This window comes from Drosophila novamexicana, unplaced genomic scaffold, assembly GCF_003285875.2.
Source record: "Drosophila novamexicana strain 15010-1031.04,08,12 unplaced genomic scaffold, DnovRS2.1 tig00000387-arrow-pilon, whole genome shotgun sequence".
Classification (NCBI taxonomy): Eukaryota; Metazoa; Arthropoda; class Insecta; order Diptera; family Drosophilidae; genus Drosophila; species Drosophila novamexicana.
In genome coordinates this window covers 5,112,007-5,137,662 of record NW_020824800.1, presented here as the reverse complement: position 1 = coordinate 5,137,662, position 25,656 = coordinate 5,112,007, and the positions used below count along the sequence as shown (strand labels likewise).

The 25,656-nt window shown below is 38.1% G+C and overlaps 1 protein-coding gene across 1 annotated transcript; it reads left to right on the top strand.

Annotated features, from left to right (window-relative positions):
* Positions 1–522: 522 nt before the first annotated feature.
* LOC115759990 lies at positions 523–25,348 on the top strand. The gene is made up of 4 exons (XM_030701143.1): positions 523–624; positions 681–903; positions 24,003–24,727; positions 25,033–25,348. The coding sequence occupies exons 1-4, from the start codon at positions 620–622 to the stop codon at positions 25,346–25,348; spliced, it is 1,269 nt and encodes a 422-aa protein (XP_030557003.1). The 5' UTR covers positions 523–619.
* The last annotated feature ends 308 nt before the right edge of the window (positions 25,349–25,656 follow it).

Genomic DNA, 25,656 nt, shown 5'->3' with positions numbered 1-25,656 from the left:
ACCCTTATTGATTTCCAAAGTATATTTTATTTTAAAATATTATTTTAAAATGAGGTTCTATACATGGTGGAAACAATTGCAATTTCTCTGTAATTTCGCCTAAAGGCTGTAACTTAAGACATGATTCAGTTGATCTGTAAGTTATATCTAACTAGATGTATGCATTGCGAAACCACCGAGTAGTCCACTTTTCAGCTAGAAGGGTATTCAAGCCGGGTATATAACCGTTGCCTCAAAGGGTACTTTTTTCGACTTTGAGCACGTTTGTAAATATTATTGATGTGAGAAAGAATTCAAATAATCATATATGCAGCAGCCAGAGCTAACAACAACAATATAACTACTTTGTGTACATATTTTGCTAATGTACTGGCCGTTGAAGGCGATAAAGCGCAGAGGAGCAAAAGATTTCTTGGAATGCATTTTGCTGACTTTTGCATTTGATGTTGCGGCTTGCAATTGAAACTGAAATTCAGCGCATAAAAACAAATAATATTTGTGGGAGCCACTGATGGTATTGTGAATTAGTTCGCCAATTGCCTTGAAGCTGATAACAACGCGCCGAGATTTTGATTTTGCATTTTTAAATCTATTGAATTTTGTTTCCGGGTGCTGCAAAATGTGGTAAATAATTGTTGCAAGTAATTTAAAGCTGTCCAGTATTTGTGTCATTTTTCAAGTGAAAGCCGTAAAATGCTGTTGGATGCCAGCGATAAGCGCAATCAAAATCCAGAGGTGATCATTGATGCAGCCCAACTGGAGGCTCAGCACGAGTTTACGGAGCCGCCGGAGGCGCCATATGCCGGTCGATTCGATTCGTACAAGCCGCATGTCTTTTTCAGATCACAAAGTTGGTCCACTTTGGGCATTATTTTTTGTGTTTTTTACAATTGTTTTATACTTGTAATATTATTACTATCATTTATACACTCCAAGTTGGCACATTAAATCATCATAAAAGTGTGTTGTAGTTTTGTTATTTTCGAAAAATGAACAAAAGTGCATCCAGAAGTTTAAGTAGGCAACTTAATTGGCTAAAATGTCGGTCATCGCTTATGCAGCATTAGAGCAGCACGAGTTTGCTTACAAATCGACAGTCCCTAAACGCATTTCAACTTTGTCCTCTTTAGGAGTATATATATATCCAATGCAGCCAAACAATTTAAGTTGTTACCAAAGTCATCAACATTCTAGCTGTGGCTACCACTCGGCAAAAACTTGCCCCTGTTGCAGTTTCTTCTTGCTTTTTTGTGTACCCTGTAAACAGCTAAAGGGCTTAATGGATATTATGTGTGTATTACTTATCCAATATAATTATTGTAGACGCGTGCTTAGAACGTTACGATCAATATTTGAAGTAATGTGCTTTTTGGATTCTACTATCGATTCTTTTTACCATAATTGATTATATCAGTTAGTAAGTACATAATTCATATCGTAAACTTCATACTATGGAGCTAAGCGGTAAACTCTATAGGGTATCTTCTCGTTGCTCACGCCATTTCAGTGCATTCTTGTCGGTTTTTTTTAAAGCTCTTTTCTCAAGTGACAAACTTTTTGTAGCTACTGCGCATTTGCATAATACAGAAAGAAGCCCGAGAGACATGAGGCATACTGCAACGTCAAGATACGGCCAGATCAAAGTACGAGTAGCTGCTTTTTGAAGCTGCTTAGCAATTAGACAAATCTCGAGCAGTTGCTGACATCCAATTCAATTCGTTGCCGGCGGCTGCAGCTGTCGGTTGGGGTCAAAAATATAATATGACCGCAGGCGCTGGGCGTGCTGCGCCACGCCTGTGGTCCATGAATTATGAGAGCCTCTGGCCTTGCCAGGAACTCGACCAGGATGCTCGCGGCTGCAACTGTGCCGTATTTCATGGCGGCTGTCATGGTGGCTGCGTGCTGCTACTCCGGCCACAATTCACCGAGCACTTTGGTGGCGCGGCCAACTTTTGGCGGGGCCAAAAGTTTTCGGCGGCTCGCACTTTTCAATTGTTTTAGGCTGCTTTTATCTAGGTATAAATTTGTTTAGCCGACTTTCGGCTTAAGGCGCGCCAAAACATTAATCTTTAAGCCTGCAATTTTTATAGCCACATTTTGTGCACCTTGCTCATTATTCAAATCTAAGACCGTGCTTAAAGTGAAAGCGTAGAAAAAAATGTATATAACTAAACTGAAAAAATCAAAATTCATGAGGCACTGTGCGAGAATTATAGCGACTTTCTTGACGGTTTTAAGGAGTCTGTCGTCCGTTGTCCGCCGCCCCTCTTCTCATCCAATTGCTACTGGGCAGAATGCGTTTGTTGTTGCAAACTTTTTCCATCAAAAGTTTCGGTTTTCGATACGCTCGCTGCTGGCAGCAGACTCTGCTGCGGCAACGGCGGCTGCTTTCCTGCCAAGTGCCACTTCCGCTTTGCGTCAGCGCACACGGCTGTGGCGCACAAAAGTGTGACTGAAGTGGCTTATACTGCACCAGCCCGCCTTCCAGCAGCCTCTGGGCCCGCCCACGCCAGCCGCTGACTCGCCGGCAACAACAACGTAACGCACAGGTGTTAATTAACTGTAGTCCCAACAATCTGCAGCGCGGGGCCAAGCACTAAATTTTAAATTGCAATCCGGGCAAAATTAATGAGACTTGCATTTGTACGCATCATGTTTTGGCCAAAAGCCGTGCGCAGGGATTGTTTTTTATGCCCGTTTTTTTTTTTTGTGTTTTTTTTGTGAGCTGCCAGAAACTCAAAGTTAAGCCAAACTTTTTCGCGCACAACTTGAAGGTGTGAAGAGAGGCGCGTCCTGGTCCCAGCAGCTATGCAGATACTTTATCCACGTTATTATCAGGGCTTATGAGGTGTGGCCAGCGGAAACTGTTGGTACAAGCCTGTCCAAATATTCATAAAAAACGCTTTGCCAAAAGAGCTATCTAAGGTCATCTGTGCTCTAAGGAAGACAGCAGCTGGGCATAGGCCAGATGAACAAAATATAACATCCTCTGGGCCAGAATGAATTTAGAGCTTATGTCTAGCTTTTAAATGCAAAATAAACTGACCTGGCCAAGATCTGTTTTATTAGCTTAACAGAGTAACACAATTTTTATGAGTAATATTTTCGCTATCTGTTTATCATTAAAAGGCCAAATCACGATTTAAGCAGCAGCTATATGGACTGAGCTGCATTCGATTTTTATACTTAACTTTTTGATATTTTATAAAGGAAAGCACGCCAGCTCAAGATAAAAGTGCTGCAAAATTCACTGCCACTCAATATTTACTTTGATCAACTTATCTTTGAAATTTCTTTGATTTCTTTTATAAATACCTTTTGCTGCCTTCAGCATATATATTTGAAAATAAGTAGCCTTGAATTGTCTGAGGGTGGATAAAAATTTAAAATATTTACATGTAAATGCCAAACTCCAACCACATGTAATTAATTATGTAATGTTAATTAAAATAATGCTAAGAAAAAATAAAGTTATTTATGACCCAATGATTTGTAGCTGCATTCTAAAATTAATTGAAACATGCAACTGTTCATGGCCCACACTCACACTCACACAAACACACACACACAAAATTTGCATCAACCTTAAATGCAATTAATAAATAATGAGCAGCTCTTGTACTCCGGATCGCCTGTGCGCCTGACATATTGTTGTCCTTGCCGGCAACTTAATGTCCTTCACAGCTGCATACAGTAGTGGGGGGTGAGCAGCGCATCGATGCTGCTGTTGAATGAAATTAGTTACGGTGTCACACAATGATGCTTGGCATGACGACATCCTGTCATCCTCCTGTTCCATGTGCCAGTGACTAAGTGTAAGTACGCTTGATCTATCATCATTAGTTGACCATGTCATAGCAGACACTTGGCCCAATTGATTTAGGGGCCTCGAATGGGCTCAATTGCTTAGCTGGCAAACTCAGTTTAGTTTAAGGGCGTGTCAAATTAATACCCCTTGAATAGGAGCAGACAAATAACATGTGTGCTTATTTAGAGGGAGGAGTGAAATAACATTGTAAGCTTCTAGAGAACTATAAGAACGTAATTAGCTATCAATATGTTTCAAGAATGCTTTGCTCTTGTTATAAGTATTACGAGAATAATGCTGCCAGCTTTAGATGCCAAATTGATCAAGAGATCAAGTTTTCTACACATATTTTTCATATTTGTTAAACTTTTCTCTTCAAGTTTATTAAAGATGAGATTAATTGCTACATTTAAGGTTTTATTAGTATTTACATCTAACCATTTATAATATTAATTAAGTTAATGCACACTTTTTTATTGTTATTCAATTAATTGGCAGCCTATTTGCATATGCATTAATCATACTAACACCAAGCAAACTAATTAAAATCTCATTTAAATACAATTGTTTTTGTTTAAATTGTAATTGCAATGGACTATAATAACATAAATCAAGTGTAGGCTATAAATATTTGCATAATACATTTATTGTTGTGAAAAGATACATAATGAGTTTTTTTTTTTTTAGTACAAAAGGTGCATGTGTAGCTTAGAAAATATGTGTGTTCCTTAAAGCCCCACACTGAGCAGCAGACCTGGAAGCTTGGAATATTTGCAACTGGGGGAACAATGTAAGAAGTTTTTTACTTTAAATAATGTTAGGTAATAAAACCTGAAGAAAATGTCCAATTTCTTTCCTACAATATAAGCAAATGAATACTGAACTAATTTATATATATTTCGTCTGCCTGTTCCCCAAAATAAGCTTATCTCTCTTAACGAAATACTAACTAATTGAATTTTATAAAGAAAAGTTATACTCATATGGGATTTTACTTGTTTCTGGCTGCTCTCATTAGAGAATATATTGTACTACGTATATAAATATATCTATCCAAATAGTTATATATTAATATCAAATATTTAAGCATAAAGGCGAAATAGCATAATTGAAATGTCAAATAGAAACGTATATAAGGGTAGCTAACTAATTTTAATTGAAATATGGAATACATGTCATACAATCAGTCAACTCTACATATTTTATAATTATTTATTATCAACATCCAATCAAATGGCGTTTTTTCGCATAAAAATACGTATACGCAATCTGCTTACCGCCTAATGCCCATTAAGAATAATTAACTTTCAGCGTTTTACTGAAACCAAAAAAAAAAAAAAAAAATAAACAAAAGTACGCTGAGTCCAGCGAAAAGCATCATTTTAACAGCATTTAAATGTAGGCCAATTGTCAATTAGTGGGCGCATATTTCAAATTTGATAATGAAATGTTTAGACTAATTGCGTGGCCGCTTTAAATTAATTTGGTAAGTATTTTGACAGTTAATTTTTGCGGTTTTGTTTGGGTTTATTAAATTAAAAAAAAGACAATTAAATGGCTTTGCTCGGGGAATTCAGGTCAGCGCCGGGGCTGCTTGGGCCCAACAAATTGATGCAAAAATAAGTGCCAGTACTGGAATTTAATTAAATGCGTGCATAAATTATGCATTATAATGGGAACTACATGTACAATAAGCACACAAGCACACACACACACAGACACACAAATGTACATTTGCAGCACTGAGTCAGGTTAATGCACAGGCCCGCAGAGCATAGCCATGGGCATAATTATTGCCAAATATGAAATTCTGCGCGCCAAAAAGTATGCAACGGGTATCTCCCAGCGCCTCGTCCTGTTGTGCCTGTCGTCGTTCTCTCGTCCTTGTCCTGCAGCATTATTAATGCAATTGCAATGGTGATAGCAGTGCACCACTTGGAGACCATAATCATTTTCCTTACAGGCTCATCATGCGGTAAATATGCAAACGACAGCTTCAAAACGTTTTCGCGTACAATTCGCCAAAATTGAAAATCGAAGTGTTTTTATATATATGTTATTTGCTTGGTTTCTATAATAGAAATGTCGATTGTACTGGAGAAAATTTTATACTTCCAGATAAATGTATGTATATATTGTAAAAATTTCTTAGAGCTAAGTTGTGTAAAAAGAAAATCTTTTTCTGATAACGGGAATGGGTTATTTCTATGCTGTTTTTCGGAAGCATCAAAAACGATGGCCAAGTATTTCACTTTAAATTATTTCAAAATGTCGTTGTGTATTGCGAACCCTTCAAGAGCATGTATTGAAAGCGTTTTTGGGAACACATTCATTTGTGTATCATTGTTGCAATGTGCAGCAGCTCTTTTGGGTGTGAGCTGGCTGTATCACTGTTTCAATTCACATGCTTGTAATTCACACGCATGCCCATAATTTGCCATACACCCACAAGTACACAGACACACCGACAGACACACCCACACACACACACACACACACACACACACACACACACACATAAACACGTGCGCACAGATGACAATGTTGTTTTTGGATTGCGCTGACGTTGCGTCTATCCCCTCGGTAGCTTCCGCTGTTCGTTTGTTTAAAGCAATTTCCACATTGTTGTCATTGTTGCCGCTGATGTTGCTGTTGTGGTTGTTGTTGTTGCCCGGTCTGGCCTGGCAGCCGTTGCCATAATAAGGCCATTGTTTATGTTGTTCCTGATGGCATTAATACCATTGTAATTTCAATATTTAGTCGACCACTTAATAATGTGCGGCTTACTAATGATTATTAATTATTGTTGAATACTTGTTGTCATTTTGTTGTTGTAGTATTGGCAGCCCGTTTATTCTACTACCATGTACGTTATGGTCTGGCAAAATGGTTAACCGCATATTAGATACGAATTATATCAAAGCGCAGCAGGTGATTCATTTTGGTCAGCTCTTACGCAAATGTTTCACGGATATCAGTTCAACGCACTCCTGATTTATGGAATGAACTGCAAGACAGATATATTATATTATGTTATGAAATATACGAAATTTCCGTAAGTGATTAACCATAGCATAGCATAGGTAATTATGTTTAATTTTATATGAACTAACGCTGACTATTCTCAGTCAAGACTTGAATGTTCTGCTTTAGCAACAAGCTGTGGCTAATTTATTAATCCCATTAACATCTTATATAATCATTTTAGCATGTAGACTGTGTTTGTCTTACTTTTAAGTATTTTTTAAAAGTGCAAAAGTTCTTATATAGTAATTTATCAAAAAAATTATTATTTTAACAAGTAATTGTTATAGAGAGTTCCTAATTAATTTAAATAACTATGAGGAAATACCTGGAAATACCTAAAAGCATTTAAGCCTTAAAGCATAATTTCTAATATTAATATTAATGATTTTTTAAAATATATCTATATTTAAAACTGTTTGGCCTGACTGACTGAATTACTGACTATGAGTTAGCTGAAATTTTGACTGTTGTAGGGGATTTCGGAAAATTCCATCCGCATGACTGGAAAAATCGTGAAAATTGTTTGTATGAAACTCTTTAGTTTACCATCCGATTGGCCTAAACTCATCTTCAAATATCTTTGAGAGCATGGCAAGGCTGGGTAATACCCGCTAGTTATCTTATATATATATATCTTATATATCTTATATATATCTTATATAAGAGTTCCACAAATAATTTTTTATTAAATAATTGTTACAGCACACAGTGTCCCTGCTTTATTTTTAAATATTCTACAAATTCCCTCAAATATAAGCTCAAATTTAATTTAAATTTAATATTATCCCTACAAAAAAAAACCACACGTAGAACATACCCAGGTGCTGTTAGCTTGGTCGAACATTTGCAGGCATGTAATGTAGACCATTAGAAGATTATCGATAAGCAGTGTCCTCCATTTAGGGCAAAGCCCATGCAAAACGTGGCTTATGGCCCACAACTAATTACGAGTATGGCCAACAATTAAATGCCATTTATTATCTTTGGTTTCGGCGCCGGCAAAAACAATGAATTATTACAACTAATTAAATCACCAAATTACAAGCACGCACATTACATAAATTGTAAATTGGATGCGAGACATTTGGGAAGCCCGCAAATCCCGCAGGTATTGTTACGCAAAATCTCAAATTAATGCCAAGCCATTGGCACGTCTGACTTAAAATTAAAATGAAACAATTCTAGCGAAAATTAAAGCTAATTAGCTGTAAATTGAACAAGTCGCATTCGCCAGCAGAAAGCGTGTAAAAATGCTGACTAAGCAGCTTAATTCCTGAAGCTAGCCGAGTCATGAGGTATTTAAGTGGCCAGCAGCAAATCAGAGGCGGGTCACGAAGCTGATAAAGTAATTTTAAATTGTTAAGTTATAAGCGCAGTAGGAAATTAGAGGTGGGTTACGAAGTTGATAAAGTTTTAGTTATTTATATATAAACCGAACGAATAAGGTTTTTGTATTTGCGCTCTGAACTAAATATAAATAGACAGCAAAAGGTAGTCCTATTCGCATTTTCACTACAATTTCGCAAATTGGCTTTCATTAAATTGAATCGAATTTTCTTTTATTTTCAAGTGAATTTCCCGTTAACTCTTGCAAAATATATATAAATTAGCCACTTTGATGTTAAGATGTTTATTCGATCGAAATTTATCCAAAATTTTCTTTGGGAACTTGCGATTTCTTTCGCGTTCACTGTTTATAGCTTTACAGCTTCAGCGATAAGCATCTCAGCGTCAATATATTGTTTATAATATGTGATGACAGCTTCAAAAGTGGCGCAAATGGAATTTATAAACCACAGCTGAACCTCAAAGCAGCGCCCATATCTAAAGCTGTCGAGTCTGTTGCTTGTGCTGGGCGGGCAACTGCTGTCAGCAGCTGGCTTCATGCTGTCCATCATGCGGTTGGGCGTAGATCAAGCTCTATATAAGCAGAGTGCAAATCCAATGTCCTCCAGAGTTTAGACGTAAAATATCTGGAAAAATCCAGCTGCTTGGCAGCAATGCAACTCGACCTAAGCTCAGCTTACATTTCACTCACTTTGGCTGTGACTTTAAAAACAATTTATGCAACATTTTTGCAGTGCGTTTATGCCGCATGCCACAATTTTGGCACGCACACATATACAACGTGCGGCATGGCCCAAAACCAGCGTCGAGACGTTGTCAGCAGCCAGTGCAAAATACGCGTTAAATGCGCAAAGCGTGTGGCACGCGCTGAGATTGCCGAGCGAAGAACGGGGCCCGTGTGAATATGTTGTCAAATTCTCAAGAGGATTTTCTGTTGTTTCTCAGCTCTTGTTGTTGCTGTTGTTGCTGGAGCTGATGCTGGTGCTGTTGCTGTTAAAAGCAGTCAGCTGCCAAGCATATTTCAAACTCCGGCTCGTAAGTGTGCTAAGTGGCTGCTTACAAATACATTTGCGTAACGTCTTCGCTGCTCGGCGCATATCACTTTTATTTGAGTTTGCGTTTTGCATTAGGCATATTACGCATACGCCAGCGTGCCACATACAGCCACATCCTTTTCAACACACACACGCACGCACAGAGCAACATATGATGTTGCTGCTTCTTCTTTTGTCATTTATGGCCTAGCGAAATTAGCAGCTTATGATTTTTGCTTGGCTCTAAGCCTTGCTAATGGCTCCAGCTTATGCTCTTTATCATTTTTTGTTATTGTTCTTTTTTTTCGTTTATTATTTTTGCTGACGTACTTGGCTGAAAGCTTGTGCAAATTTGACTTAATTTCCTGTGTGGTAGCCAAATTAATGTAAATTTCCGGTCTTAGGCTATGATGAGTAACTGCTCTGAGTTGGACTTGAATGGTAGACATTAAGTATACGCTCTTTTGCCATTAGCTTTCAATTTTACAAAGACCAGTAAGCAATAACTTGACTTAATGACCAAAAAATATGAAAAACACAATTTGCAGCAGATGATTATGATTGAAAATAACGTATACGCCGGGTAGTGCAGCCTGAAGTATATTCTTGGCTTTAATCTAACTAAGCGCTTAATACAAAATACATGAAAAACAACACAAATATACAACAGATGATGCAGCTGTTTTTACGGCCTGGGAATTGAGCAGCTGCATCATTTTGCTGCCATAAGAAATTGCATAAAAGCAAACGAGCAGCCGCCGCTAAAACACACACCAGAAAATGCATTTTTGCGTTAAAGTTTTTATGGAAAGTTTTCGGTTTTTTTTTTTTTTGTTTTTGTCGAGTTTGTTTGCTTGGGAATCATGTATGTATTAGATGACCAGAACTTTGGGATATATATGCATTAGCTTTAATATTGTTTATGGATTGGGGCAAGCTCGCACTTTGGTTCCTTTTATTGTTGCACTGGCACCATGCATCATTTATGGCGCGCAACATCAAATGCATGCTATTGTTTGCCTCGAAAACTTTATTTATGACAGATACACACACGCGCACGCACACGCACGCGCACACACACACACGCGCACACTGAGTCTTTTAAAAGCGCCAATGTCAATGTTTATTGATGCAAAACAAGATTTTGCTCGCTCGCGCAAAAGTAAAATGCATTTGAAGTTCTTTCTTTTTCCCCAGCTATTGTCAGAGTCGGGCGAAATGTTTTCAAAAGACCTTCGTTCCTTTTTCTGTACTCTGTATTGACAAATAGCCGAGGAACTGTGTGTGGGTGCGTTTGATGCGATTTGCTTTCAGAAATATATTATATTTTTGTTGTGTTACTTGGCTCAGCTTATTGACTATGAAAACACAGCGCAGGCAAATATTATGGGTTACCTAAAAGAGCATAACATACAAGGGGCTTACATCTAAGTAGCTAAGATCAGCTTAGTTTACTCCTACCGCTGCATCAGGCTCTTACATTCACGCTGCTTATGTTAAATATTATGTTTAACAGCTGTTGCATAAACATGCTTTGACTTATTTTGCCATCAATTAAGTTAATTAATTTATTATGTTTAATATTGTTATATTATTTAAATATCAAAATCATGTTTTCTCAATATCTATTCAAATTTATCTATAAAGTTATTTTTGAATGCCGTGCAAAATATAAATAGAACCCAACGCTGATTTCTACATTTAAATATTTATTTGCTGTCGCTGATTTGAAATGCGTGGCACGTCACAAAACCATCAGCGGCAACATCGCGGCTGGCCAAATTTTAGCCAGGCGTCACAGCCGCGGAGACCAAACACCATAATGCTAAATGCGCATTAATGCGCTCACGCGCCACGACCACGCCCACCTGCCGCGAAAATATCGCAAATAATTTTTTAACGCTAGGCAATCGGTTTTATTTTTTGACATTTAGATTTTTTTTATCCGCTTTTAAGGTCTAAATTTAAAGTCAAGTTTGGTTGTCTTGTTTAAGTTTAAAATTGTAAATCCTGCGACGAATTATGGCAGTGTTGAAAAATGTTAAACAGATAATCGATAATATCGTCAATTAACTTTAACTTTAAATCTGGCTTTGTTATAAATATTAAGAGTATAGTATATAAAAATGCTGCCATTTTCGTAGTTATCGATAGACGATAAATTTAAAAACAAGCTCGATGGCTTTGAATTTATTTATCGGCTGATTCGTTACGACCTTTTAATATTCGATAGTATACCTTATGTATGAAAGTTTTGATCGTGAATGGTCTGCACTTTTAAGAGCTTTAATCTTATACAAAATATTTTAAATTGCATACATATATTTTATCGATAAGGTCGAGAGCTATCGACTTCGACAGCAGTCAAGCTTTCATATAGAGAAACATATGCCAAACATAGAAACACACTAAATTGATCTAAACAAAGAGTACAATATCTTGTTGACTCTTACCTAATTCGTTCAACCAATCTCTTACCGCCAAACGCATGAAAGCCAGAAGAGCTTATTGTATAATAGCTTTTGTTTGTGCTGTCGTTGTTGTGGCTGGCACTTACAATAATTACAGGCAAAACATTTTGCACTTCTGCCTCAAAAATGTGAAAAACATTTTGCTTGGCCCGAGTCAACAGGTCGTATACGCAATGACCGCATAGTAACTTGTAGCGTGCTGCTGACTGTGGCAGACAAGCTGATTGCGCAATCCGCATTGGAGCTGGGATAGAAACAATGCCATCTGCCATCTGGCTAACGCGTACTCACATAAACTCACACTCTGCTACATGCTGGAATTTAAACATCAAGTGGCATCTTTAGCTGCTGTCACTTGTCTTTGTCATGTTTGCACTTGGCTTTAATGTGCGTGTTGGCGGTTTTTCTTGTTTTTCGGTTAAGCGAAACAATTTCAACAGATTGGAGCCAAAGCAACTTTTGCAGCCAGTCTATGACAATTTCAGGCGGTATTTGAACGCCAAACATCATTGCACTTCACTTGTAATCAAAAGTTTTGCCTGTGCCAAAGTGTGTGTGTGTGTGTGTATTAATGGTGTGCGTTAGTCTGCAGTAATTTGCAGTTCGCTTTGCAGTTTATAAGCATGATTACTTTGTGTGTTTGTGTTGTGGTATATATATGTGTGTGTGTGCATGCGCTGCCCGTTAATTGTGCTGATTTTCCAGTTGCAGTTGCTGCCAGCGTTAACTGGGCGAAAAGCGTTGGAAAATTGAAATAAAATGAAGATAAATTTGCTCGCTACCTGTTTAGAAACCATTTACTCATGTAAACATTGGCGTATTTACTAAGAGGGAAAGAAATAGATTTAACAACAGTATTTAAGTTTACATTTTTTGGTTTGTAATTAAACATTGACTAATGTAAATATTAAGCTTAAACTAGTTTTATAGTTTTTGTAATGTTTTTATCATTGCTTAACTCGTGATATATATGTCTATATAATCTCCTACCACACAACATTATTATTGCACGGTTTTAAAAATCAATCTTTAAAGCCCCACTTCACGTAACCTTTGCATATGTATCTGCGTTTATACGCCACATGGAGCACACCCAGCACTCTGTTGCTCACAATCAAAGTTATTATTAGGCATGAAAATGTAACCAAATAGCAGTTGATTATTATTCAGTATCTGCCTTTAGAGCTGCGTCTCCTTGCTCCTCTGCTCGATGGGTGGGAGTATTGGCTAAACGGGCACGGGGCGTCAATTATGCTAACAAGCTACCAACACTCATAATCACTCCACAGACAATCGTTTAGATAAGCGCAAAGGCGCGTTAAGGAAAACGCTGCGGGATATGCGTGAGCCGTGAGCCTGGACAAATCCAAATACTTGAACTGGTGTGGGTTGAAGTTTTGGGGGGTAGGCTTGTGAAACAAAAGGCATAACAAGCTGAATAAATAGCACGATAAATGCCATAAACAAGAGACGAAAAGTTTTAGCAATGAACGCAAAATAGCAAAAAGAGACAAAAAACAAAATACGAGGAAAAAAAAAAAACTAAATACACGAAAAACAGGCAAAGTCCAATAAAAGTCACGTTGCCACAATAGGAAGTCAGCAGAAAGTCCAAGACAAGTCCGTGTCCGAGTTCGAGAGTGCATAAAAAGGAAACTGCGTGTTGTAATTGCTTTAAGGAAACCCCTGCGTACAATTTGCAACTAGGTGGCAACGCTGTCGCGCTTTGTGAACCGGTAACAACTCTCAAAGGACGAGATTTATGCGATTGCCGATACGATTCGTGCCAAGCAGCAATGGCGCTCAAGTCTCTTTGTACTCTAATGGCATTTGTGGGCGTTCTTTTGGATAGCTTGGGGGGGGGGGGGGGGGGGGGGGGGGGGGGGCTGCTTGGCATTGTTCTGGCCATTTGTATTGTACAAGCATTGTCTTGTTCAGGCACCTAATAATGTGTATGTATACATTTATATGTACGTGTACATGGATATATATGTAGTTGTTGTTGTGTTCTTGCCTTGACTTTTCTAACGTCTCGCCTCACATTTTAATTTATTGCCTTTTAAATAACTTATTTCAATTTAATTCTACAACGACAACAAAAACTTGTTTTGCATTTTATTAATTAAACATTAACTGGAGTTGTTATTGTTTTATTTTTTTCACGTGCTGTTTTACAAGTTTTCTCCTAATGAGACACAATTTAATTGGCCTTAAGTACTTGGAAGTTTCGCTTTTTTCCCTTGAGGCATATTTATGATAATATTTTGCGCTTTTTTTGTGAGGGCACCGCCATAGTTATAGAGTCTTCAACAATCGTGGGCGAGAGTCTAGGTTCAATAGCCAAAAGCTATACATATTTATGGCATATACTTTATGGTAGCTCATGAATATGAAGTTGGCCAAAACAAACTATGTTTATAGCGATGTCTAGACAGACTGAAAAGTAAACTAGACTGGGCACAATAATTGAAATAAACTTTAAGGTGGGTTGCACTTTCTTTATGTTAGTATGGTAAAAGTTAAAAAAATCTGGTAAAAATATAAAATAGATTAAAAAAAAAAATATTTGCATAAAAAGAATATTTGATTATTAAAATTATATTTAATTATATGTAATCTTCTAGCTTTCAATCATTTAAGATAATTTTACCATCTCAAGTCTTTGCCTGCTTGTTATCTTAACTCGTTCTCTTTGAAATGGAATTAAATGCAGCTATTATTTGAGCATTTAAATTAATTTTTGCAATTATTTAGTATTACAATTTTGCACTATTTTAAAAAAATATTAAGAAATTTTTAAGCAATCGCCAGTCTCACAAAATTCGGTTAAAAGTTTTCCCTTCACATTGAGAAAAGTGCGAAACTTTATCGCATAATTTACAGCAATGCAGTGCCATTAGGGCTCCTATATATTTTCAACTAGACAGTGGAAATATAACAAGTTCCACGTACAAAACTTAATGCGGCTACAAATTTTCGCTATCAACGCGAGGAATGCGACGCTATCGGCAACATTCATCATCAGCTGCCAAACAATTGACAGCATAAAACGCAGAGTCCTGGCAACACTAAAATCTCTTGCCACCCATCCCGTCGCAGATATTCACCTGTAATGAAACTTTTGAATTTTGATTGCGCTGTGAGCGAGACCAACTTGGCGTTGGCGTCGACTGCGGCAGCGTTTATTGTTGTTGTCGAGTGCTTGGTTTTTATCAGAAGCCAGTCGGCATCGAGACTGCGAAGCGTCAGTCGGGCACTTCATATGCAAAGTATGATCCACTTAATGCGATTTATAATGCCCGTGCTGCGTTACCGCCCGCCCAACTCAGTCCCACGCTAACAGCATGCAAATATATTAAGCAGAGTAACTACGACTAGAGAGAAACTAAAGTACATTTTGCCTAGCACAGGCTCAGACGCTGCCTTAGTTCAGCCTTGTAGCAGCTGTAGCTCTCTGGGTTCATATACGCCGAGCTCGTTTGTTCCGCCTGTCATGGCCATGTTGCTGTCACCCATCAGCCATCACCCGTCGCCCGTCGCCCGACGCCCGACGCCCGTCAGCGTCGTTCTAGTCGATGATGCTGCGCTTTCATTCATGGAGATTATGCCGGTGCCCCATTGTTGCCTTAGCTTAGAAAATCCATTTCGAATCCCAGTTTAGTGCAAATTTATACGATGAATACGATTTCTTTTCTGTTTTTTTTTTTATTTTCTTGCCGCTTTGCTATTGCTTTTCGCTGCTCTTGTTGAAATTTAACGCCAAGACAAACAAAATATGTTTATGTAGATATATATTTAGATGTAAGTCACCCTCAACTATTACATAATTGTAAGCTTTCCACTTAAAACAGTTCAGTTTTCCCACGAGCAGCGCTTGGCATTGCTTAACAGGGCAACAACTGCTGGCACACTTGGCGTATGCGTAACACGGTTAGCCTTTGTACTTGGCCCGGCTGCCTGCTGGGCATTCGTCGTTGTCTTGTTAAAACGACAAAAAGGGGTCGGAATTATATTTTTAATAAATGCAAGCGCATATGATTGCCTGTTAGCTCTTTCTACCCTAAAACGCCAAGCTGCATAACAGCATACAAAAGTACTTTGGTAAAAATACAACAAAAAGTCGATTCCTTTTTTTCATTTTATTTTCCTTTATTTATTTATGACTTGAGAGGCTACAAAGACTATAAAATATACTTCTAATATTGTCAATAAATAAAAGTTAATATAGAGACTTCAAAGGCTATTGAAAACTTAAATGATGTATGTATGAAATTTAAGGTGAAAAAAAGAACATGAATAAGCACAAACTTATCTATCTATTGCGAGTTACTTTTGGCTTAAATTTAAAATGAGAGTTTACTTTTATCTATAAGAATATCTATCGGAATTAATTATCATATTGTTTGCGTGGTACATATTTTAATAAATATAAACAGTCATGTATGGGATGATTAGCATTTATTCTAAATAAGCTGCAAGCTATGTCCGCTATCAAAATCGAAAGAAAAGTTTGAAAACAGGCAACCAAAAGTTAAAGTAATATGAAAATATGTTTAAGAGCTTGGTCTAGAGCTTGTAGCTAAAGCTCCGTTTTCATTTCCTATCTCTTCCAATTAAAAAGACTTTAAGCCTTGCAAAATTGAGTTGAATGTGTATTCTGGAATAGCTGTGCTATACACTACCAGCCACAGGGCATGTTATGCCAGACAAGTTACAGACTCATTAGCAACTACTTAAAAAGTGTTCGGGCAACAGCTGTCATGTGGCGCTCACGTGGCTGTTGCCAAACGGTGCTGCAAGCGCAATATTTATAATGTCGCATGTAGGTAACAAATGTCAACATGCGACAAATTTAACGCAACTGACAGCTCCAGGCTCGGCGGGGCAAGATACCCTGGTGGTTAATTAAAAAATGGTAACATTCTGAGGGACCATTGGGAGTGCTGGATAAATGCGTTGACTTGAATTCTGTTTCGCTTAAAGCCAAGGGGGGTTTTGCATTACGTGGCATGATTAATATTTAATACGCGCTTTGCACGTAAATCTTCTATCTCTCAAGCTTGGTTACGGGCCATTTAGCCGCGACTAACTCATTTTTGCGTTAACATCCTTTCCTCTTGGATTTTTTTTTTCATATTTTTTTCTTAGTGTCCTTGCTACAGCTGTTGGGTCTGTCAATGAGCTCATTAAATTGCAATTCGTAGCACATTATTTCAAAGTAATGGAGTACGTACTCGACGTAGATTACTTACCTCTTTCATTCTGTCTTGTTTCTGTTGTTTCTCTTTTATTTTGCCGGCAAGAATTTCCCCTGAAATTCTAATTAAAGGTGTCTACAGCTCTACTTATGGTTTGTTTATTATGAATTATGCACTCTTCGAGCACGGGGTATAATTAAACTGAAATTATAAAGTAAAAAAGAAAATCCTATGAAGTGTGGTGCGTGCATTCGCCTGGATGAAGTGTAGTTAAGGTAGAAAAGTTTTGCGCCGCAGTAAGAAAGCGAATATAAAGTTCTTTAAGTTAGTTTGAAATATAATTAATTCATCATTAATAACAACAGTTAGCTCTTAAGCGGCAGCCAGAATGAAAGTTGTTATATATAAACTTGGAAATGTGTTAAATATTTATTTATTTATTTTCTACAATAAGGAACTAATATATTTGATCTGCTGGCGTGCTTAATCTCAAGAAAATACACTTATTCATATTCATATGAGCCTGTAATACATCAGTTCTATCAGCATATTGCAAATAGATACACCATAAACAATAATATCAATAAAAATAATCCAATAATTCAAGAATGGATAATGTAAAGCTCCGAATGAGAATCTGATCTGCAAGAAGAGAATTACTAAAGCTAAGGCTCTGCTGCTGCTAAAGTGTTAAGTGAGTGTAAAATAAAACATTTGGCAAATTTAATTTTATAAAAATTATTAAACAGCTCGAAAGGCTGACATGACATGCTTTTTCACAGCATTCACATTTGAAATTGTTTTCTGACAGACCAATAAAAATATCTCCAGGGTGAACATTAACCAAATTGTCACACAATTCGTAACATGCATGTGACAGTTGCTTGTGGCTTCGGCACAACTCCGTTTGTTGACACTCCTTTGAGTGTGTGAGAGTGTGTGTGCGAGTATGTGTGTGTGTGTGTGTTGTGTGTGTGTGTTGTGCTATGCATGTGGGTCAGCTTGTAGCTGCCTGCTAGCTGTTGTTTTTGAATGCACCACCTACCCGAAATATCATCATTGAAATATGTTTTTTGTCTGCAACAGAACAAGCCGAAAGCTGCTTGCAAAATGTTTGTAGCAGCAAGAACAGCAACAGCGGCCGCAGCATCCTGCGGCTATGCCACGTTACCGCAGCAGGCGGCCGGACAACCGCACAAAAAACCATAAACAAAACCTTCATTAATCTTATTCAATGTCCGGCACATACTTACATGTGGCTGAAGGATTTTCTCTTGCACATATTCCGAACTGTTTTCTTTGCCGCTTGAAATATAAACAATTTGCACATTTTAAGTTCATTTCTCTTGCAAAGCTCCAGAGAGAGAGAGAGAGAGAGAGAGAGAGAGAGAGGCAGCAAAAACAAACACACTCAGCTGCTTATGGTTGTTGCAACAGTCACGCATTGCATACGTGTGTATTAAGTATACGTCGCGTGTTGTCCAGCGAATTGGCTTTATGGCGTCCCACTCAGCACCCGCTCCCAGTCTCAGCTGCACATAAATCCACTTGGCTTGGAGCTGGCAACTTTATTTGCCCTACGTGCAGACAGACAGATAAACTTTCAACGACCTGCTGGCAAATTTAACATGTATATGCATATATAAACTTTAAAATTACAAATTTATGCAATTTTATATATTCCATTTGCCATTTGCACCAGCAATTGCCAACAATTACGACCTGGCCAACACAGTAAAATCAAATTAAGTGCCATCTGCATAGATAAATACAATATTCAAGATATTTTATGCATGCGTGCCGATAAGTTGTCCGTGACTTTCATATGTGGCACATAAAAAGTCAACAAAATGCTGATTAGATAAAATCCCAAATTGTTGCATGCAACCAATGTACGTAAGTTCAATTTTGGGTCGCATTTTGTTTTTTTGCAATATGAAAATATTACACATACGCCGCTTTGCCGCTGAGCGCATTTCATTCGCTTATTTTCGTGTATTTGATTTTGGTTTTCTTTGAATTGAGTTTTGTTTGATAAAGCACATCAAGTAAATGTTTTGTGCATTCTATTTGTTAAATGGCGATTCGATTTTTATAATACAAAATGGAATTGATCGATGAAAAATTCAATTTTTGTGCGGGAATGCAAGTGCTTTTCAAATCTAGCATAAGAGATAAATAAATAATAAATAAAACCTATAATATTTTTAAGACCTAGAGCCTTAACTGATATGAGGGTAGGTCTACATGTTTATGTTTGATCCTAAATAATATAATTTTATAACATTTCTATGTATTTTTTGTCGTTCAATTAAATACCTATTAAATTGCTTCTCTTATTTTAAATATATAACTTCCCCTATATAATTATTAATATCTTTACATAAAATATTAATTTGAATCTGTATTTTGACGTATTAAATATATTATTTCTATTAGTTGCTTGTATTTGTGCCCACACACATTCAAAAGAGCTTATGCCTCTTTGAGTGGCAATTCAATGGCCATTTCATAAAGCAGCTTCCACTCAACAGACACAAATACGAACAACTTGGAGAGTACTTCAAGGCATTTGCTTGCGTCTGGCTGACTGCTTGCCGCTTGCATTGCATTAAGTCACCCACTCGAGCGGAAAAGGGGGTTGGGCTGAGGGTGAACTTGTGGTTAGCTTTAAGTATAAACGGAAATCAAAGACATACTGCGCCGCCGCTGCCGCTTGGCAAGTGCATCATGTGGTAAACTAAGACAACGGCGCCGCCTGCTGCCGTCGACATCAGATTTCCATGCACAATATGTGATATGTTAGAGGGATGTATGTAGGGCTTGTGCCTGGCGGACTAAATTGCTGGCATGCCGCCCAACTATAATGTCACAAAGTCAATTCATGGCTGCAGTCGACGCACATAAATAAGCCTCAGCGCCTGACAAATGCCAGTCTGTGGTTGAGTGAGATCTAAGCCTTGGCTTTAACTGTTACCAAAATGCGTTGACTGATGCGTGAGCTTTTAAAGGCGAGTTAATGCTTCAATTTGTACAGCTGTACTATGTAAATATTACAATTATACGCATTCACTGTAAGCGCATTTATGTTGAATTTACTTAACAAATTTACCATCTACCGAATAATACGCATACGCAGCGTACAACGTGTTGCTGCATGAAAAAATTGCATATAAAAGTGCAAAAGTTTTTCAAAGTAATAACAATTGCCAAACTGACAGAGAGAAAGTTTATCATGTTGATGGCCAGAATGCATTAAATTAAATATAAGTAAATAGAAAACAGTTTTGCAATTTGTGCCTCATGGCTAAAAAAGCAACAGATTCACAACGTTCACAACAAGTTTTCCAGCTCGCTCTGTATCTCTGCCTGTTTTTATTTACATGAAGTTTTCGATTTGTTTTCATGGCGCTTGTCAACATTTCCGGCAACAATAAAACATTACAATTTATTGTCACGTGTTCTGTGCTGTGTTTTCTCCCCAAATTCTGTATCCATAATATGTTATAGAATAATTCAATAAAATTATATCAAATTTATATTTATATTTAATATGTTTAATATCCTACAGTGCAATAATAGCTCCTTGGTAACCGCAGTAACTGCTCCAGTAGGTGGCCACAGGCTATAAAATGTTTGAGTTAGCCGAGTTTTGGCGAAGAGGACAAAATTCGCCTTAGACGGAGCTGTTCCTAGAATTTCTCCCCACGGACTGTTGGAGCTGCGTATCAGGGTTCTGACAAAGACATTTGGTTGTGCTCTCAGACGAGAAATATGCCTCATAAATGACGCATAAAGCATAATTTACTTTATGTCATGGATTGGGGCTCTTTTGATGGTTTTCGCATAGAATGACGCTTGGCCGTCTTGTGCCTAAATTGGATTTATATTAAATTTTGTAACTTCTGACTTATTGCATTTTTGCAGTTGCTTTCCCGTGCTGAACTAAGTTTTCTTTTGCAGGAAGTAAAGGAGTCTAAGCTCCTATCATTAATCTTAAAACCTTGCTGTGAAGCTCTTAATGATAGTGGGTCAGAATTTTGCGTATTGCAGTTAGTTTTAAAGGTAATCCTTTAAATGTTTCTATGTTTTTTGTAAAAGAAATATTTCACATCAAGAAGCCAATTCTTTAGTTGAAAATGTTTTTGGGAACATGCATTGAGCATAACACAGCTGCCTCTTTATTTGTTGCGCTTTTCTTGTTATTCCATTTGAATTTATTGCAAATGCAACAAAAGTGTTGCATACCTCGTCTCTTTTTTTTGTTGTTGTTGCGTCGCAATCAGTTTGGCGTAGTGTTTGAGCACCGGAAACAGCTAGTTTTTCGCTTAACTGCTGCCAGCAAGCAACACGTCGCACATCTGCTGTGTTGTTGTTGTTGTTGCTGTTGCATGCATTTCACTTGATAAGCAAATATGGGTAAAGAAAAATGCAAAAGCGGGCGTGGCTAGGAAGTCAACACAAGCCAGCCAAAATATGCATTTTCTTGTTACCGGTAGATTTCCAATTTAGATGTCGGTGCGCACATTGTTAATGTCGTTGCTTATGATTAGGGGGCGTGGCTGCTGGCTACTCTCTATTTGGCTTGCAGCTGGCAGGCAATCGAGTGTCAGCTAATTGGCATTCTATGGAACACGTTTTAACCTACATTTTTTTTGCGTTAAACTTTTGCACTAAATTTCGATCAAGCTGTGCATGAGCAAAGCTTGCAACAACAGCGACAATAACAACAACAAACTGCAAAATTGCTGTGGCAAGGACATTGTGGTATTACTTTTATGAGGTGGTTATTCAAAACTAACAAGAAAACTGCACAAAAACTTTTCCGAGCTACCCCAAAAAACAAACAACAAACACTCTAGTCTGTTTGTGTGTGTGTGTGTGTGAGTGTATTTGTTTTTGACATGCCTGCACTTATTTTTCTCGCCGAAGCAATTTTCGCATAGTACCAAACAACTTGAGTAAGAACAAAACACGTTGTTGATCACATAAAACAGGGCCGGGACCAGAGTCAGACCCAGAACCAACAACCGGCGAAATGCGCGTCAGTTTTTGTTCTTATTGCAAGTTCAAAAGGTAGTACAAGTGGGTACGACATGCAAGCAGCCGACCAGGCGACTGCCTCCTACAATATAAAACAACAGCAACAACAATAATAATAATAATAATAAAAAAAAAACTAAAACAAAGCATTGACATAAATAGGCGAGAGGAGCAGAGAGAATGAGGGAGCTGCTTTTGCTGCGGTTGTTAAACTTTTATACCGAAACGCCCTTGGAGAACAAGGTGATATCATTTCGGAGCAAAGTTGGCCCATTTCCACAAAGCTAAGCCTTTGATGAAAGTATGATGCATGATGCGTGTATATTTCTTTTGGCTATGCTTCTTTGCCACCTCTGTCTGCTGGAAGATAAAAAAGAGATAGTTAAGCGATATCGTTAAGCAGCTTCTATCGAGCTATAAGATATATAAGCTTTCATAGCGCATCTCCTAGTCGCTCTTTTTTTCTACACAAACAAATTTTTTTAAACAAGTTTTTTATTTTGTTCTGTTTTTACTTATTAGTAGTTCCATTTTTACGCGCAGGCTGCACGCGTTTTTTTTTATTTTTATTTTTCCAGCATGTTGTTGTTTTGCCTGTACTTGGGCCATAAATTTTTGAAACTTAAACGCAAATGTTTGCCATGGAGTTTTTTTTTGCTGCTTTCGGTGCATGCAAATGTGAAAAGCTGAAAACTTGTAAAACATTATTTTTGATATGTTAATCGCGCTTTGCATGCAATTTTCCTATTATATGCTCGTTTATTTAAATTCCAAACACCCAAGTTGTGCGACGATTGTGTGACGTCACAGATGTTTGAATTTAAAATACTGTGAAAGGTGCGTCCCGAACTATGCCACAGAATATATAACTTAAATGAATTAGGAGCAGAGTTTTCTCACACACGAATGAAGCGACACACACGCACACGCACACACGCACAAACACACACACGCACACTTAACACACAATCAGAAATATGCGCACATAAATGCCTGGCATTTTATTGTTTGCCCTGTGGAGCTGTGCGGCGATGAGGTCTCTGCTAGTGGGTGTGTGTTTGTGTGTGTGTAAGAGCGAGTGTGTGTTGGAGTCATAAAAGGTGTAAGAGTTCCTTGAATGCCTGGCAGCAGCCGCAGTTATTGGTTTGTGTGTGTGCCTGTGTGCGTGTGTGAGTGTCATAAAATGTGCGTAAAACTTGCTTATGGCATTTATTGATAGAACGTTTGGCCAATGAATTTTTATTTAAAGCATGACCAAATAAAATGGTATTTATGGCAAACAGCAGCTTGCAGCATGCTTGCCTATAAACTGCAAGACCTATTGATTTGCTAGAATTGTCCCACAACTCCACGCACTTAAGGCAAACTAAAGAGAACTTCGTTCTGATAACTGAACAACGGTAGGAATCTCTAGAGAGCATTAGAGATGTTTACAAGCCACTTTTTTTTGTAATTCTTAATTGTAACTAAAAATGCAAGGAATATATGTATATATATATTTAAATAAATGACAAAGTTGAATTTTTGATATAACTTTTTAATAAATTAATTGATTAATTATATATATATATTATGTAAATTTTTTATTTAAATATGCATGAGTACTAAATATAAGAGAAACAGTCTACAAATCAATTCTTTAATTAATAATAAAGAGAAAAATGGTATTGATTTGTAAATAAACATTTTATCGTATAAAATGGGCTTTAGTTTTAAAAATGACTACAAATATTCGAAGGCAGTTCGTATTTTTTCAATGTTTCATATCGTGTGCTAAGTTTCTGACTCATGAGCTCTGCTCACATTTCGCAACTTGGCAACCTGTTGACATGTGCTGGGCCGAGATGCTGCTTGGGCAGGGCTATTATCACGTACAGTTACATCTGTTATCAGCTGACGGTGAATGTCAATAGCAGTTATTGATAATGTGATAATTTCGATGATAACAAATAAGAGCAGCACATATAAAAGGCCACATACTGCCAAATTTGAAAATTAAATCAACGCGTTCTCTTTGTCGTTGCCAAACGTTAGAATTTCAAAAAAAAAAAAAATGAAGTTACTTTGGTTGCAGGCGCAGTTTTTGGTGCTGCTCAGCTTTTATCCCGCTGTTCGCTGTCAGCTGCAGTGCAATGCAATGTCGAGCACACGGCAAAAGCGCATTGTCATACACAATCCGGGAGCAGAGCAGCTCAACAAGCTGGACAGCTGCCAGTATGAGGTGGCGCCGTGGAGCGCACAGGTCTGTCAAGTGCGCATCGATTTCGAGCGCTTGGAGCTGCCGCAGCCGCGCCTCAATGCCAGCACGCAGCTGCTGGAGTGCGTCGATTTTCTGCAGGTGCAGCGTTTTCAGCTGTGCGGCCGCAACAACGGACAGCATCTGTACGTGCAACTGCAACGGGGCCAGACACTGAAATTGCACTTCAAATTGGGCAGCCACTCTTCGCAGTCCACGTGGCAGCTGACGCTAACACAACTCGAGTGTCCGCAGCATACGCAGCAGCCAGCTGCTGCTGCTGCCCCCCTGCCCACTGCACGCCCCCTGTTGCCCTTCTTTAGAAATTTACTGCCACGCACCATATTTGGTGGCAATGCTGGCCCTGGTCCAGCTGTGCAGCTGTTCCAGACGTTAACTGCGCCCTCGCTGGCTGATCTGGAGCTATTGGCGCCGCTGGGCTGTGATCAGTATTGGCGCAGCTCGTCGGGCGGCATTGTTAGCTTCAACTTTGCGGGCGGCGTTTATATGCCCGACCTGAGGTACGCCATATGTGTGGCAGGTGCCGCAAATCAGGAGATAAGGTGAGTGTTCAGAAAGACAATATATATTACAATTACAGTTGTTGACAGACGGCCAGATTGATGATGATAGCTTGGTCTTGAGTCGAAATTCCATTCGATCTACAAAAATATGAAAAACATATATTTTGTTAAAATTTTGCGGTTTTGATTTCCTATTTAGCCATGTGAAAACTCTTTGGGCGGACGACTGTTCAAATATATCACGCAAATAGCTCGTCAATAAATGTTTGTTCACTTTAGTTAACTTCATTTAATTTAATTTAATTTTACGCAATAATTTGTATTTGATTTATCTTACTTTACAGCTACAACATTGAACACTTTGCCTTATCCAAATTCAATGATGCACCTGGTGCTGGCTATGACACGGACTGTCACAGCACTGTTCGAACTTTGGGACGTGCTTCCGACTATCTGTTAATACCCAACTCATATATGGCAAATAATCAGGCACTGCAGCCCACTTATTATTGCGGTAACGATCTGGCCGGCAACAAACTAATCGCACGTCCGCCCTTTGTTATGTATTTCTCCAGCGATGCGCAGACAAGTGCATCCGAAACGGGCTTCCAATTGACGTATGCAGTGCAATCGCAGTCGCAGTCAAAGTTCGAGCTGTGAATTTCACCAATATTAACTTAATCAATGCACACAGTAATATGTAGTTTCATCGATACAATGGAGCAATTGGCCATGGGGTACAGTTCGCATTCATTGCCACTGCGTTGCCTTAATTAAACGGCCCAGCACATGGGCATAAACTCATCTCACTCTCTATATGCATCATCGAAAGCCCAATCAGACGGATAACATTTGAGCGTCACATTTGAGGGCCACAATTAAATAAGCAATACTGTGGCACAAATCAGTTTTAATTGAATACAAATTGTTGTTTATAGCTTGCACAGGATAACTAATAAACGCACTTA

What these genes read in the sequence shown, in the direction of transcription:
- LOC115759990 (XM_030701143.1), top strand. An exon ending in TTTACAATTGTTTTATACTT is followed by an intron (nt 904 to 24,002) that starts GTAATATTATTA and finishes CTTTGGTTGCAG; the next exon opens with GCGCAGTTTTTGGTGCTGCT. An exon ending in GCCGCAAATCAGGAGATAAG is followed by an intron (nt 24,728 to 25,032) that starts GTGAGTGTTCAG and finishes CTTACTTTACAG; the next exon opens with CTACAACATTGAACACTTTG.